This window comes from Nicotiana sylvestris, chromosome 6 (assembly GCF_000393655.2).
Source record: "Nicotiana sylvestris chromosome 6, ASM39365v2, whole genome shotgun sequence".
Lineage (NCBI taxonomy): Eukaryota > Viridiplantae > Streptophyta > Magnoliopsida > Solanales > Solanaceae > Nicotiana > Nicotiana sylvestris.
This window is the reverse complement of record NC_091062.1, coordinates 142,230,104-142,246,830: the sequence shown is the minus strand read 5'-3', so window position 1 is coordinate 142,246,830 and position 16,727 is coordinate 142,230,104. Positions and strand designations below refer to the sequence as shown.

At 33.7% G+C, this 16,727-nt stretch overlaps 2 protein-coding genes and 1 long non-coding RNA gene across 3 annotated transcripts; 1 reads left to right on the top strand and 2 right to left on the bottom strand.

Annotated features, from left to right (window-relative positions):
• The first annotated feature begins 299 nt into the window (after positions 1 to 299).
• On the top strand, positions 300 to 674 carry LOC138872174 (uncharacterized). The gene is made up of 3 exons (XR_011400634.1): positions 300 to 369; positions 452 to 557; positions 646 to 674. It is a non-coding gene; the product is annotated as an uncharacterized lncRNA (long non-coding RNA).
• A 3,174-nt stretch (positions 675 to 3,848) lies between these two features.
• LOC138871409 (uncharacterized) lies at positions 3,849 to 5,003 on the bottom strand. The gene is made up of 2 exons (XM_070149285.1): positions 4,497 to 5,003; positions 3,849 to 4,292 (listed from the first exon to the last, which is right to left on the bottom strand). The coding sequence occupies exons 1-2, from the start codon at positions 5,001 to 5,003 to the stop codon at positions 3,849 to 3,851; spliced, it is 951 nt and encodes a 316-aa protein (XP_070005386.1).
• LOC138871408 (uncharacterized) lies at positions 5,004 to 6,685 on the bottom strand. The gene is made up of 4 exons (XM_070149284.1): positions 6,358 to 6,685; positions 5,981 to 6,185; positions 5,282 to 5,832; positions 5,004 to 5,107 (listed from the first exon to the last, which is right to left on the bottom strand). The coding sequence occupies exons 1-4, from the start codon at positions 6,683 to 6,685 to the stop codon at positions 5,004 to 5,006; spliced, it is 1,188 nt and encodes a 395-aa protein (XP_070005385.1).
• Between the last annotated feature and the right edge of the window lie 10,042 nt (positions 6,686 to 16,727).

The window sequence follows — 16,727 nt, the reverse complement described above, 5'->3', positions numbered from 1 at the left end:
TTGAATCTGTCAGTAGCAAGCTCAGGAAGTTGGAAAAGTGGATTGTGCAGGTATTATGAATAACTACAATATATTGACATAATTTGCTATATTTTGACTTCATTACATAACAATTATAGTATGTTATACAGTGTAGTTAATTTGTGGTATAAATCTATAACAATTATAGTTTGTTGAATTGTAGTGTAACTATAGCAGTTAGAATAAGATTACTAACTAATTATATATTTAATTTTAGGTTGATGGAAAGTTAGATGCTTTTAGGAAGGCTGTTTTTAGGAACTCTCAAGCCTTTGAGAGTTCATAGATCAATCTTTGAAGAGTGTTATGAATGTGATAAACAAGAGGTTTGATTTGGACGAGTCAAAGGTAAGAATTTACATATAATTTTGTACTAAGACTAATTAAGACATATGAATAAAGTAGTCTCAAATATTCCCCAAAATTGTAGTTTGCTGGTAGTTCAACAAAAAATAATTACCAACATCAAGGAGAGAACAACCAGCAATTCCAGTTCAATGCTGGTGATCAACTGCATGGAAGCACAAGCAATACAGGTATCTACAAAATTCCTACATACATATCTACAAATTTCAAGACAACATTATTTAATTATACTAATCACTTTTTCACTATATGTTGCAGCTACAATTTCTCCAGAACATTTTCAACCATATGTTGACTTATATCCTGACTTCCAAGAAGCAGCTGAGGCATATAAAGCAGGTACAGAACCATTCCTTCATTACAATAAGGTTTTTATGCAAAATTTTAATAATTTACACCTTAACTACATATTCCTACATATATCTACAATTCTCATTTCCAATTATTCATTCAAGCTGAAGTTTCAGCAGAACATCTACAAGGAAATATTGAGGAAGAACCAGTAATTGATGAAGTAGCTGAGGCACAACAAGCAGGTAATATATTCTCTATATTCTCTATAACTCCATAATACTGTTCATAATCTACATAGATCTACACTTATCTACAGAAGGTGAAGTTCCACAGTCGCCAATTCACGGTGTGACTGTGACTGAAGTTGTTCCTGAAGGCATTGATAAAAAAGTTGTTCCTGAAGGCATTGACAACAAAGGTTTGACATTGGATGACTTTGAGCTGCCAGAAAACTTATCACAGTTGGTCATGTATGGCGAGCCCATACCAGATGAATCAACCCCTGTTCATCCCGGTAGAACCAGGCAACCGGGAAAACATGCACGATCACCTTTCACATCTTTGTATAGTTCTGGAGGCAGCACATCTGTTGGACCTAAATTTTTTTTACCTCAAGCACCCCTTCACAAGTGTCATAGGTGAAAATGTAGATCCTGAATTGACAGAAAGGTTCACCAACTGGTTATACATTCGTAGTGATAAAGTATCTAGGAGGTATGAATGCTTCATTTTACAATGTCTGTTCACCATTTTTATACTTTAAAATTGTAATTCATTTTGTCAATTTTTTGTATTTGATATTTTTTGTTATTACAGGAGGAAATATTACTTTTCCAAGAAGGATAACCAAATCAAGCCTTGGTTGGATTTTGGTTGTGAAAAGATTGATAAGAAGGACTGGTTTTATGCCCTTGCTCACCCCGGACAAGTCATCAATAACACAGTAAGTATAAAGAATAGAATCATTCACAATATCTGTTTTGTCTTCAGCTGTGTAGTATAATTGTAGTTTATTTTTCAGCTATGATGTGTAATTGTAATAATATTGTAGACAACATATATATGTTACTATATTTATGTCTCAGCTGTGAAATTTTGCTTTTTATGCACCTTATGTATCATATGTGATGATGATTGTATGTACAAACTGGAATTTTGGTACTTTTGACTGACTTGGAATCTCTGTGTACCACAACTATAGTTACCTTGTAGTAATATTGTAGAGCTTGTGATTGTGCCTATTAATATTAACTGTAGGTTGAACTTGCTGATTATTGGGACCTTAAGTTAGGTGGTATGTTTCATTTGTTCCTATGTATAGTGAATAAATGTAGACAGTGCATAAATATAGTTAATGTGTAGTTGTTTTGTAGTTTGATGGGTCAATTGTACATATAGTACTTGTTCACTATGGTTTACACAAACTACAATTAAATTACATTTTGTGAGGTACTTGGACTAACTGTTATATTTCTGTAGTTATAGTGTAGCTAATTTGCAGCAATTTGTTAGAGTTTTTAATAAATTCAAATTGTAGTTAATCTGTAGCTGTTTTGTAGACAAGTGTGGTTACACCGTAGCTTATTGTATATGTTTATTCTATTTTGGCAGCACATTGATGTTATTATATATTATCTGCGAAAAAGAGGCAAATATGGCCCCAACAATAATACTAGGTTCACAACCACGGATTGCTTGTTCAAGACAAAGATTGAAAGAATCTATGACAAGTTCATAAGTTCTCCACCGGAACAAAGGTATTCGGTTGTTAAACCCGAGGATGATGTTGGAGAATATATTCTTGGGTACAGAATTCTTGCTAATGTTGCCTGGGATCTTGTTGACTATGTGCTCATACCTGTGAACCTTGTAGAGAACTTCCATTGGTTGTTGCTAGTTTTTGACATAAAGGACAGACAACTTTATGTTTATGATTCCATGGTGAGAGCAAACCGTCATAAAACAGTTGAGACATTGGTTGACAAGTTTTCAATCATTATCCCTCTGTATTTGTCATGCACTGGTTTCTATGGTAAACGTAAAGACATTGACTTCAAGACCACAAAGGCATACATCGAGAAACCAGTTACGGACCCTCTCAACATACAATGGATGGTTGCTGAGATTCTACAACAAAAGGAAGGCTCAGTGTAAAAAAATAATCTCCCTTTCTATATGTTTAATTATTTAATTTTAATCATTTGTTATATAATGAAAAATTCTCATCTTATGCAGCGATTGTGGTGTATTTGTGGCTGCATTTGCGGAGTATGTTAGCCTTGGAGATTTGGCAATCCCAAAGGAAGATCTTTCTGATATTGACCAACACCGTAGACGCTATGGAGCTCTACTGTGGGACTATGCAACAAAGAAGCAAGAAGATGGGTCAATCAGTGAGAGTGAGGTTACTGGCAGGCTAGCAAGGAGGAAGGGTGCTCCGGCAAAAAACGAGAGGACTAGAGTGCAACGAAAGAAGAAATAGACTATTGTGTTCCTAGTTTGGTCTGTGAAATTTGGTAGTTGAATTGGAAAACAATGTAGGAAATATGTCGTTTTGGTTTTCTACAACACTTTTTGTTGATTACATTATACTCGAGTACTCTGATTACATTTTTACAGCAACAACTTTGTCTTACAATTTGACTTTAATCTTCAAGTTATTTTTATAAATACCTTCAAGTGCCAAGTAATATCTGTATATAACTGTCATTTGTTACACAACATAAAGATAAAATAAATACAGGAATCATATAAATAATTTAGCCATCTTTTATCAACAAGGTTTATCAAAAAAATTCAATTTATCTACATTTAAACTACGTTAAACTACATTTTAACTACAACTCCTCTACATATGAATAACAGGACTACAGTTCTAACACAGTTAAACTACATATTCACTACAATCTGGATACAATTTACGTTGAATGCATTCTTTATTAATATCAGTTTTTTTGTATACAGTAAATATTAAAGTTTAACTATTCTATAAAAAAAGACAACTTTAGATGCTTGACAGAATACATAAAAACATAAATAGTGCAGATACACAAATTGATGTTTATACTTCTTATTCATCTTCAAAAACTTAAACAATTACACAAGAAAATCCGATAATTTGAGCTCACTAACATTTATTTTGAATAACTATTCTAACTACATGATATTCATTTCTTTTTCGGCGCATTCTTGCAAGTTCTTTTGTTATGCCCTTCACCTTCACAATTGCCACATGACACCTTGTATTTCTTTGACTTTATTTCATCAAATGTTTTATATCTTTCCTTGTGAGGTCTCCCTGGCTGCCTTTTATCTCCCGCCGGTGGCTTTACTACCTCATCCAAAATATGTTGTGGCACATCCCATTTGCCTTCATCAGGAAGAGGATTTACTGGCATTTCATAGGTAAGCAGAAGGCTCTTCCTTGTGTAATACGGAGAGCAATAGTTTTCGTATGTTTCATTCCTATGCCTTAATGCTGCCAAAGCATGCGCACATGGAAGTTCATCAAGTTGGAATTGTCCACAGCTACATTTCTTGTTTTCTAGACACACAATGTACCGCTTCACACCATCTAACACAGTATGTATATGATCTGTTGAAGCCCTCACCTACAATTGAAGACCAAACAGAAATAATAATACATCAATCATTAAAATGGATTATCAACAATTTACCTACAAATCAGCAACAAATATATTACAGCTCATCTACAAACTATTATTACCGACAATTTGACTACAGTTTAACTACAATCTGGAAAAACTGCAGCTAGTACTTTTTTGATTCTACTGCACCAAAAAAAAATATCTTACCCTTAGTTTCTGAGATAATGTACTGTTGTCTTCCAATTCTTTGTTGTATTTGTGACCAAGGTATGTGAAAGTACCCTTTGCCTTCGATAACTTTTCTTTTGTCCAACGTTCAAGAAGAGTCCTCATATACTCAAATATATCAAATATTGGCAGCTCTCTTGCATCTTTTGTTACAGCATTCAACGACTCGGCAATGTTTGACGTCATAGTAAAAGTTCTATTCACCGTTGCATGTACTCTTGACCATCTATGATAGCCAATATCATATAGGTAAGACTTTACACGCAGGTCTACCTCTTCAATCTTCAACATCCTTTCATTAAATTCATCCAGAGTGTATGACCGTGCTGTAGCAAAGTACAATTCATGTAATTGTAGATGTCCCTTCTTGAATTTTGACCTTATATTTGTCCATATATGCCACATGCAAGAGTAGTGTGCCATGCCCGGATAGACAACTGATGTTGCCTTCAGTATACTCTCATGCCTATCTGAAACAACACACATTTAAGGTCTTTCACCATATGCCTCCTTGAATTTCTCAAAGAACCACTTCCAAGACGCGTCGTTTTCATAATCAACCACAGCATATGCCAAGGGCAAAATAGTACCTACATTTTTTAGACATAAAATATGATTAAATAACAACTACAATATATATTGAGAATATAGACAAGTTAACTAAATTATTTTATATAACTACAAAATAACTACAACATAACTACAATTTAACTGCATTTTAAAGACTGTCTACAAAATAAGTACAAAATTATTCCATTATTTACCTGCTGCATCCATGGTGCTTGCTGTCAGCATAATCCCCCTGTAGGCTGACTTTAAGAATGTCCCATCAACCACTACTACCGGCCTACAATGTTGCCAACCATTTATTGATGTACAAAGAGCAACAAATGCGTATAAGAAGCAATCATCTGCTGCCTTTTTCAATTTAACAACAGAACAAGGATAATTCTTCTCAAGAATATAAAAATATTTGGGTAATTTGTTGTAGGAGTCACACGGATTTCCTCTCAAAAATTGTAAAGCTTTTTCCTTTGCTCTCCATGCTTGCATGTAGCTTAGGTTCAGTCCATGTTCGGATAACATGTCAGTTTGTATGTCCTTTGGTGTGTAAACAGTCTTAGGATCACAATACTTTGGAACGACCATGCTACCAAGTACTGTTGCAGTACGTTTGCGCTGTATGAATGTTTCGTCCATTAGGCAGCATGTGTGTTGTCGGCTGAAACTTCTTATCTTGAACATTGCCGAATCATTAATTGACGTTGCCTTGAAATGCCATTTACAGCTTTCAGCAACACATATAAGCCAGTAGCTACAAAAGAAATATAATATTTACACAAATTTATGAAAAACTACAATTAACTACAAACTGACTACAATTTAACTACAATTTATAAAACCCACCTATCTTCAATCATACACTGATTTTGCTGATATATTATCCACAAATAACTACATACCTTCTATGACTAGATCTTTTTACTCTGAACTGGAACTTGTGCATCACTGAATAATTCTTCATTGCAGCAGCTACTGTTTGCTTGTCCTGATAAACTTGTCCTTCTTCAATATATGTTTGCGTAGATTCAGTTATTATTTCACTTTGATATTCCTCTATAGCTGGTGAGGATGGAAATTCAAGTAAGTTTAGGGATCCAGACGAACCTGCAAACAATAAATTCATAAATGTAGTTTCTATGTAGATAATTTTGAAAGCAACATTGCTTTATCCTTTTCAGTACTATGTGAGCTTTGTAGTTTAATTGTAGGTAATTGTAGTAATATTGTAGATAACATAGTAACACCATAACTCTCTGCAATGTCGAATCAAACATACCTGCACTGGTGCTTTCATTGTTGATTGCCAATTCCATATTGAAATCTCTTACGCTTATACATAAAGGATACGAACCTAAGTTTTTATTCTCCTTTTTGGTTTCCATGTACACACGAACCCCCATATCATTCCTAATCTCCATTGGAGGACAATTCTCGTTCACAATGTATTTGATTTCTATAATTTTATCCGATGTATCAATTGATAATTGTTCTGCAATTGTAGAACTGAGAATTCCGTAGCTTGCATTATCATCTACCACAATGACATCAACTTCAAAATCTCTAAATCTGCCATAGTTATCCCAATTACCATTCGATTTCAACATTATTGGGATTTTTGACATGATTTTGTGTAGTTGATAGGAAAAAAGACGAAGAACAAATATAGTTTCGACAATTTGAGTATTGATATCGACGAAGAGCAATTTTGTATTCTACAATTTGTATTGCGTTGTAGAATTAGTAAAAGCAATTTGATTACTGAGCTTCAGTAGCTTGCGTTTTTTGAGAATTGTAGTTGAGTGAGAGAAGAGAGATCTCTTTCTGTTGAGGAAGGAGAGAATTACGCAACTGGTGCCTTCATCAGATCTGGTGCCTTCATCAGGAAGAGAGATCTCCTTCAGTTTCAAAATTCGAATAAAATCGTTGACATAATCACATCAGATCTGGTGCCTTCATTTTAGGGCTTTTTTATGGCAAAATCTACCTATTTTTGGATTGGTATATAATTTGTAGTAAAAGTGTGGACTAAACGGGTAAATAACAAATTATGAACATTTTTGGTAATAAGATTTGATATATGGTATAGATAGGTAAAAATCCCATGAATTAATTATATAGGTCCAACATATACGGATTGAATAAATAAGTCTTAATCCATTGGGCTAGCCCATTTAATTGAGCTAAAGTGATGAGCCCACTTCATTAGGGCAAAAATGTCATCTTCCTAGAAACCCAGTTTGGTGCCACGTGTCAAATGACGTGGCGCGCCAAGTCAAACGGAAAAGCAGATAGGATTATGCCACGTGTCAAAATGACAAGGCATGCCAAGTCACACTAAAAGGCCAATGAAATCGCACCACGTGTGCAAGTGACATGTTCTGGCCAATCAAATGCGGCCATGTCACACTTCAATTTGATTGGTCGGAAAGAGTTTGTTCTTATCATAACTCTTCTCTTCCACAACTATAAATAGGGGTCTTCATAACTCAGAAAAGACACTAGAAGTTATAACAAGAAGCAAGAGAGAGCTCGTGGATCAAACGCCGCAAATTTCTCTACAAGTTTCAAGATCCAAGCAATCAAGTTCAAGTTCAAGTTCAAGTTCAAGCTCAAGAACGAATCAAGGTCAAGTTCAAGCTCAAGAACGAATCAAGGTCAAGTTCAAGCAATCATGCCCAAGCTCAAGCTCAAGAACAAGATCATCGTTTCGTGGAAACAAATATAGATTCAAGATCAAGCTCAAAGGCGCGCCCTTGAATTTATTTACTATTGAAAAGTAGAATCAGAGGATCCATAGAGATTGTAACACTCAAATATTCGAAATAAAATACTACGATTGTTGCGATATTTTTTGGTCCTGATTTTATTTTCTTGATGCAATTTATTGTCTACAACATGCTCGTAACCGGTGCCGCTATTTGCTGACTCATATCCTACGTGTCTTTACTGCCATGTGTCAACTCGACGAGCACCCACCTATCATTCATCAATTTTATCCCATACAATATTATCCCTGCCGTTTATTCAGTTTCGAAAAGGTTGTTTAAAAGTTCGTGTTTTTTTGCCATAATGTTTATATAGGATTAAAATTATATGCAATGGCAGTGTATAATTTTTTTTACACTATTGGTATAGATTTAATCAATATATTTGATAAGCTATCATTTTTGTAAGGTTATTAATTAAAAATTTATTTATGGTAACTTTATAAATGGCATAATTAGTAAATATTCTTATATTACTAATATATAGAACTTGAACTCAATATTTGTAAGCAAATATTCCTGTAATCTTGTAAATAAACAAGTTGATTAAATCAATTTCTTATAGAACAATCATTTCCTTTAAGCGATCTTATCCAAACTTGGTGGGTACTAAGTAAACATCATGATGAAGTAGTTTTTTTGGCTTAAAGCCATTTAGGTTTAGCAAAATCGCGCTGAACAGCTCTTTTTAATTTTTAATTTTTAATTTTTAATTTTTAGGGGAAGTAATTACAAGGTAAGAAACTGACCAATATAATGAAAGTTAAAGTAATCAACAAGTTACCAAAGTTTCTCGGCTCAATAGCTTAATCCCTTGTTACACCTTTTTTTCATGAACTTTTCTAGGTGTGTACAAACCGAACTAAAAAATCGCATTAAAGTGAAAAGTCAAATCAAACCGATTAAAAAACTCAATTAGGTTTGGTTTGTTTTGTTGAGTAAAAAAAAATCGAACCAAACCAACATATAAATATATAATTTTTATATATACTTTAAGATCTTTTTATAGATTTAAAAAAAATCTAAAAATATTTGCGATTCTCTTATGGGATATAATATTTAGTTAAATATGAAGTGCTCTTTTTTATTAACTTTAAATAGTGGGTTGTATGATCACTTTCTTATCAAGTGTTACTGAAATGGGTCAATCTCTTTGTTCTTCCATATTCATATGTCAAGATCTATTAAATTCTTATATCTTTTTCGAATTTGAAGTGGTATTTCAATAATTTAAAATTAAATAGCACATATCATTATTTAGGTATCATATTGATTTTTATGATCAATTATTAAATTCGGTTAACTTTGAAAGAATACATCAACGAAAATTTATTATCAGACGACTAAAAAATTAACTATCATGTGTTACTAAGAGAATTTCCCCATAATTTCCCCATAAGAATACTTTAATAGATTACATGTTTGTCAAATTTTTTAATTTTTACTAAATATATATTTATTTGTCAAAAATTTAATAAAGTAAAATTGAAATAATATTCATGTAACAAAAAAAATCGAAAAACCCGACAAAACCAAACCAAGCCAAACTGATATGGTTGGTTTGGTCTGGTTTTGATAAAAAACGAACTAACCCGGTCCATGTACACCCCTATGACACTCTCCTATTGTCTTTTTCGAATATTTATGTTATACTTTTACCCCAGGGTCCTAGGCATACCATACATGTGAAACTTGGTCCTTTAGTAAATTTTTTTCAAAAACAAAACTTCCTTACTAATAAAGTATATGTCAGTGACTCGGTTGCAATTGATACATAGACCGTGGATAACAATCATGTATTAACCCTTTAGATTAGAACAAGCTTAAAAAAACTGCCGTTATACTTCAAAATATAAAGATTGTATTTGACTCTAAATGATAGAAGCTCTGTACCATTTTGAGTTTACCTACTTGGTTTTTTCCCCTCAAAAAGATACCAATTGAGGAGAATTAAAAGATGGAAAAGAATTCTAAACCAAGAATGAATTGTCAACTTTAATGAGTATAGCAGCCAGCATAAAAAGTGATTAAAGAAAGTTCTTGTTATGAATGCATAGTCTTCCGATTAATGTCCTACAAGTTAGATGAAAAGGCTATGGATGGAGGCATTCGAATATGAATTTTTCCCTACCAAAATTCAAGTGCGGTTTGATTGTATGGATGTGGCTTCAGGTCGTTTGTCACAAATGAACGTGTTTTTAAGTTAAAGAGTAGGAAAGTGTGTTAATGTGGGGGCATTTGCATCTATACCTGCTTTTTGGGTCACGTTTTAACTTGTGCCCGCTTTGCAAAAAAAATTGCAAGTGTACCCACTTTTTCGCGTAACTTCAGCATACGGGGTTGAAGTAGCAAAGACAATCATGCAAAACTTCAGTATTCTAGTAGAGGGACTGAAGTATGCTGAAGTTTTTGTTTTGTAACTGGCGCTGGAGCTGAAGTTTTTGTTTTTGTAACTGGGGAACTTCAGCTCTAGAGTTGAAGTTTTTGTTTTGTAACTAGCGAACTTCAACTCTAGAGCTGAAATTTTTGTTTTGTAACTGTCGAACTTCAGCTCTAGAGCTGAAATTTTTGTTTGTAACTGACGAACTTTAGCTCTAGAGCTGAAGTTTTTGTTTTTGTAACTGGGGAACTTCAGCTCTAGAGCTGAAGTTTTTGTTTTGTAACTAACGAACTTCAGCTCTAGAGCTGAAGTTTTTGTTTTATAACTGCCGAACTTCAGCTCCAGTAGGTGATCGGCTGTTGAAAAGTTACTGTAAATGATAAAGTAGTGATACCAAACTTGTATCACACTCGTCAATGAAATCGCAGACAGAATCTGGTACCTTCTTAACCCTCTTGGATTCAGTTGGTCATTGTGTACCTGCTAGGCCTACAGTATGAGGCTCAAATCTTCTTGCTTCGTTTCAGGTGGTCTTTTAAAGGACATACAGTAATCAAATTCATATCCCAAAGACTTGAGAAAATTTTATTTTGTGTCTCATACAACTGACACTAGTTGTATGAGATATCCTTTTTGTCTTATAGTTTTGTGGACCCAGAAGTGTAAGACTAGGGTCCACAAATTTATGAGACAAAAAGGAGTCTCACACAACTAATGTAAGTTGTGTGAGTCACACAATAAAACTTCTCAAAGACTTGGATCAGTTAGAGGTCAAATAGTATCGCATATCATCTTGAAACTTTTAATTATTAGAATAAAATGTCGATTTGAATTTATTTTTTTAACCAAAATATGCATCCTGATCATACTTGTGACCAATATGGTCCTTTAAGCATTAATTGTCGTGGGATATAATCACAGGAAGATAAATGAGGGCGGATGTAACTTTGAGGAGGAGAAGGAGGAGGAGAAAGGGGGCTGAAATTGTTTAAAAAGTGGGTACAAGTTAAAACTTTTAAAAAAATGGGTATAGATTAAATGGGGGCGGCCAAATAGGCGCCCCGTGCAATTTTTACGTTATTGTGTCAGGTAAAATTCATTGGGCCTACTGTTAATCGGTTCTTTTCTGGGTGCTATGCCACCTAAGCTTAGATAAATATGAAAATACGCTGAGATAAAATTAGGAATTTTTACATTCCTATACGCTATATGAAACTATATTACCCTCCCTACTCAAGTTTTACTATAATTACATTTTATATACACAATTACCATTTATATACATTTTAAGGGAATTAATGATAATAATTAATATCCTAAAATCACTCTAATGTTTCTTCCACTCCCCCCTCCCCCCCACGTTTCTCTCTCCACATCCCACCCCTCTCTCCCCCATGTATCTTGCACAAGAGAGTAACAATTCTACCATTGACAACCATTAAAAAGCTTTGAAGCTTTGAATTCGAATTTAGGTTTTCAAAAAATATTATTTGTTTGAATTGGATGTTGTTGCAAAGAATTGGGAATTCTCTCTACGTCTCTCTCTATCTCTCAATCCCTAATTTCAGTAATGTAAAGCAAAGGAAAAGAGAGCAACAATTCCACCATTGACATCCATTAAAAAGCTTTGAATTCAAATTTGGGTTTTCAAAAATCATTATTTGTTTGGATTGGGTGTTGTTGCAAACAATAGGGAAAATGGTTTGGGATTTATATCTCAATTTTGAGGGGTTTTGGTGAAGATTAGACTTGGTTTTGGCTAATTTCATATTGAAACTCGAAGAAGAAGACATGATACACATTTTATTTACGAAATTGTGGAAAAATTGTATTATGTTGTTTATATATTTTTTATTTATTTATTTAACTATTGTATGAAAGTTGAACAACATTGTATAAAAATTATATTTAAGTTGTATGATATTGTAGTTGTATATAACTGAGTAGAAATAATGTATGAAAATTGTAGATAAGTTGTATAATATATAATTAGTTTTATGAAATTTATTTTTACTATGTATAAATCAAATACCAAATATACAAAAGACATATTGTATAAATTTTGTACAAAATTTATATTTAAGTTGTATGTTATTGTAGTTGTATTTAACTGGGTAGAAATAATGTGTGAAAGTTGTAGATAAATTGTATAATATATAATTAGTTGTATGAAATTTGTTTTTACTATGTATAAATCAAATACATAATATACAAAAGACATATTGTATAAATTTTGTATAAAATTTGCATTTAAGTTGTATGTTATTTAACTATTTTCAGAATAATTTGCCAAATACATAAGCGGCAGTGTGTCATTATTGATTAAATATTGAAGAAATTTCATTCAGATAGACGGTGAGATTACATGAATGTTATTATATTAAAATTAGAGTTTAATCAACATAAATGAAATAATACTTAAGTAATGGATCTTTCCTGCGGGAGGTTTTTTTTTTTTTTTAAATATTTAAATATAGAGTACTTTTGGATAATTTTCTAACTGTCCTAGAAAAGTATAATTAGGAGAAGGGTTTGTTCCCGATGAATTTTGATAGCAAGGTTTTGTGGGTTCTGATGGAGTGATCATGTTTAAGTGGAATAGGTTTGGATCTTAATCCATATTTTATATCACCTGTCAACCTTTTTGATACCCGAAGTACAGCTCATTGTTGAGGACTTTTAAGACTTTCGAGCTCTCCACAGGTTAATTCTGAAATATTGAGCCTCAGTGGCAAGAGGATAAACAAAGGGGTGGTATTACATGAGATTGGAACTGAAAAGCACCAAAGGAGAAGGTTGTCAAGCAGGGTATTTGAGGATATAAATAGCATGGCATCTGTTTAAGAGTTGAGAAAGATGTAGCAGGTTAGAGCTTCTGGTCTCCAATATTGTCACAACTCTTTTTTACACCCGAAATGGAGTATAAGTGAGTTTTTCCAATTTAAGTGACAATCGAAACGAGATTATTTTATTTATTTCAGAATCGCCACTTGGGATAATTTATGGTGTCTCAAGTCACCAGTTGAAATCCCGAATCGAGGAAGTTTGACTCTGTTCTACAGTTTGCGAAAAAAATCCGGGTAAGGAATTCTGTTAACCCGGGAGAAGGTGTTAGGCATTCCCGGGTTCCGTGGTTCTAGCACGGCCGCTTAGTAATTTATACTCGACTTAAATTGTCTAATTACTTATTTTAGAACCTATGTGCAATTATCTTTTTACCGCATTTAAATCACTTGATTTATTCGTAATTAAAGAATTGAGTTACGCGTACGTATACTCTTTTCCTTTGGCGCGTCAAAAATCATGTCACGCGAACGTGTCCACAATTAATAACGCTTCGTTTATTTATTTAAGAAAATTTGATTGAGGTTGCGCGAACGCATCCCTCGAGTCTTTTTTTTTGGAGTTAAATTTGCAAGTATGTTACACGAACGTATACATAATCACAATGGTTTATTATTAATCGCGCCTAAAGAAACTATGATGTATGATGAGTTATTTCTTCCGATGCAATGGGATTTTGCGTAAAGTCAAAAGCTTATGAAATTAGACAGTATGGGTTCAAATATCTTCGTTACAAAGCCAAGTTCATTTGAATTTTTGCAGAATTAGACAAATAGCCTAATGACTTGTGCACGTTGATTAATTAAAGAGCATTTGTCCGTTACACTAAAGAACTAAGGCAAATATAAGTAGTCAATCCTTAGATGTGCATCTTTCCCTTTACTCTTTCCCTAATACTATCAAGAAATGCCAAATCGCTTATGAAATATTTATCTGTACAATAAGCAATCTTACAACGTAATAAATATTTTTTCATCTCAAAACTTTTTCCCACGTTGGAATATTTCTTTTTGGTTTAATAATCATCTTAACTGATTAAAGGTAGAGGGATATAAAATAACCAATCCATGTAATTTGCAAAAGAAAGAAATTAAACACAATATCACAGATAATTTAAACCAACACCCAATCATATACAGTTTTTGAAGAGCATCAACTCATATAGCTGCCAGCAAAAAGATTTTTATAAATCAACCAGATAAAAATACCATATTAAGAATGATAAGAGGAGATTATTCCATCTAGAATTGAACTGATCGAACCTATCCAAACAAACCTCTTAAGCAAACAAATAACAAGAACAGTAGGATCCATAAACAGTACGAATTAAACAATATTTCATATTTAAGATACTCAAACCAATTTGGGCAATATGATTCACAAAGTACGATTTAGGGCCAAAACAAATCCTATCCGTATGAAACTCCATACACTTCAGAGATTTCTAATAAGTAAGTAAGCTAAATACATTGATAGCAATAATACAACTTGAATTTAGCTTCCGAAATGGAAGAGTGAAACTCAATGTGTTCAAGCAGAATACTCAACAAACAACATTTATTTCTCGAAATAAAACCGATATTGAGCATGCTTATTCTACTGACACTATACTAAATCCCTACAATCCATACATACAGACGAAACCTTAAACCATTCAGATCAGCTTGACTAATAAAAATGTTCTGCTTATTTACAAATGAACTTTAAGGCAAAAATTGCAACAACTAAGAATTATATGACAAATGGTTATATATGCTAGGAATCGATCAGGGAACTGTAGCTAGAATATAACATGTAAAAGGCAAATCGACATGACACAAGCTGTGGCCCAGCAATATAATTTCAAATTCTTCTAATATCATATATCCATGAGGTGCAGGAAAGTACTTGGAATTTGAAGAAAGGGAAGGTAAGAGGTGAAACAGTAATAAACAGCAGCAGCAGTAGAACCCCAACAATCAAAGAGCAGACCAACAGAACGATCTTTAACTCAAAAATGAAGTACAAACTAAAAAAAAACTCAATGGAACAGTGTTTTCTGCAGAGTTTACAGTTGTTTTTTTTATTTTCAGGATTTCTTGGCTCTTTAGTATTTTTTAGTATTTTTCAGAATGTCCTCCCTTGTCTCTCTTTTGACTCTTTCTTCTGTATCTATGTCTTTTCAGTCTGTTCAGCTCCCCCTTTTTCTGTCCTCAATAGCCCTTGAAATAAGCATTAAGTTAGTGTTCTCTCCACTATCAATTCACCTTTTCATTTTTAAACCATCCACTAGCTTAGTGCTTTCTTAATTTAAATAGCTATTGCAATCCCAACCCTACCACTATTAAAAGCTTCCTATAGTTAGTTAGGTAGATAATCCCTTTTATTAAACAATTCTTAATTTTCAACCTTTTAACTAATGTGCTGCTTTTGTTTGTTCAATTCCTAAGCCTAAAATTATTGTAAGGATAAAATTATGGACATGGAATTTTAGAGGGCATGATGTGGCTTACTCATAGCTATTGGACCAACAATTCTAATGGGCTGCACACATGAGGTATCGAGCAATCCACCAGAAAAATGATTAAGAACCAAAGAATTGTGACCCATTACCAAGACATTATTAATCCATCCTTGTTTAAGGAAAAAGATAGGAAATACTCAAACTTCTACTCACATTCATTAATATGCAACTTGAAATTTAAATAGCAAAGAGCTGACAACAAACATACTTTCACATTTATCAACAGTAACAAACCGAAACACATCAGCTTTTGGTCATGATACTACTGCAAAATTTCCCATTACAATACCTCTAAAACAACATGAAATCCCTACAACTCCAACATCAAATCCAATAGCAAGGAATTAATCCGCAAACTTACTTCCTACACGTAATGGGTATCCAATTATCCAGTTTTCCAATTATCAAATACACCCATAACTGAATGAACATCATGCCTATCACCACAAAAGAGAGCAACAAATTAAAAATGGGAAATAGAAACTTGAATTGCTTTCCAATGTACTTGAATCTCCGACGATTACCATTTAATAAGAATTTCAATGATTGAACTTGAAAGAAAAGCTTAATACAACATCAACAGAATCGAATCGATACCGCGAATCTGCCTGGATTGAACCTCGGACAGTGACTTCGAATCAAGCCCAAAAATCTAACTCAACAGCTTTCAATCGCGCCTCAACCGAAGGTCGACGATGACCTCGAGCGGACTTCGTAAGAACTAATGGAAACAGTCACTGAACTCAATCAAAAAAATGGAGAATCATCGGAAAATATACTAAACGAGTTCTTGATTGATGGATTTTACCGGTGGTTATGAGGTTGGAGAAGAAGAAGATGAACGATGGGGTGTTGTGTTTCACTGGTCTCTAGCGTTCTCTGAAGAAGACAAAGACAGGGGAGAGTCCCTCTTCTGTTTGTGTGTCTGATTCCGGCGAGTTAGTGAAGCAGGGTGGTGTGAGGTCCGGTGACTTGGGGTGGGGTATGTGAAGGAGATGGAAGGCGAGGGGTTGGGGTCTTCTCCTGTTGCAGCTGATTTTCTTCTTAGGATTCTAGGTTAGAATTTTAGGTGGGGAAAAATGGGGCGGGTCTTGGGTGTTGGGTCAGGTCATGGGCGGGTTTTGGCTGATTTTGGTTGGGTATTAGGTGGTTTT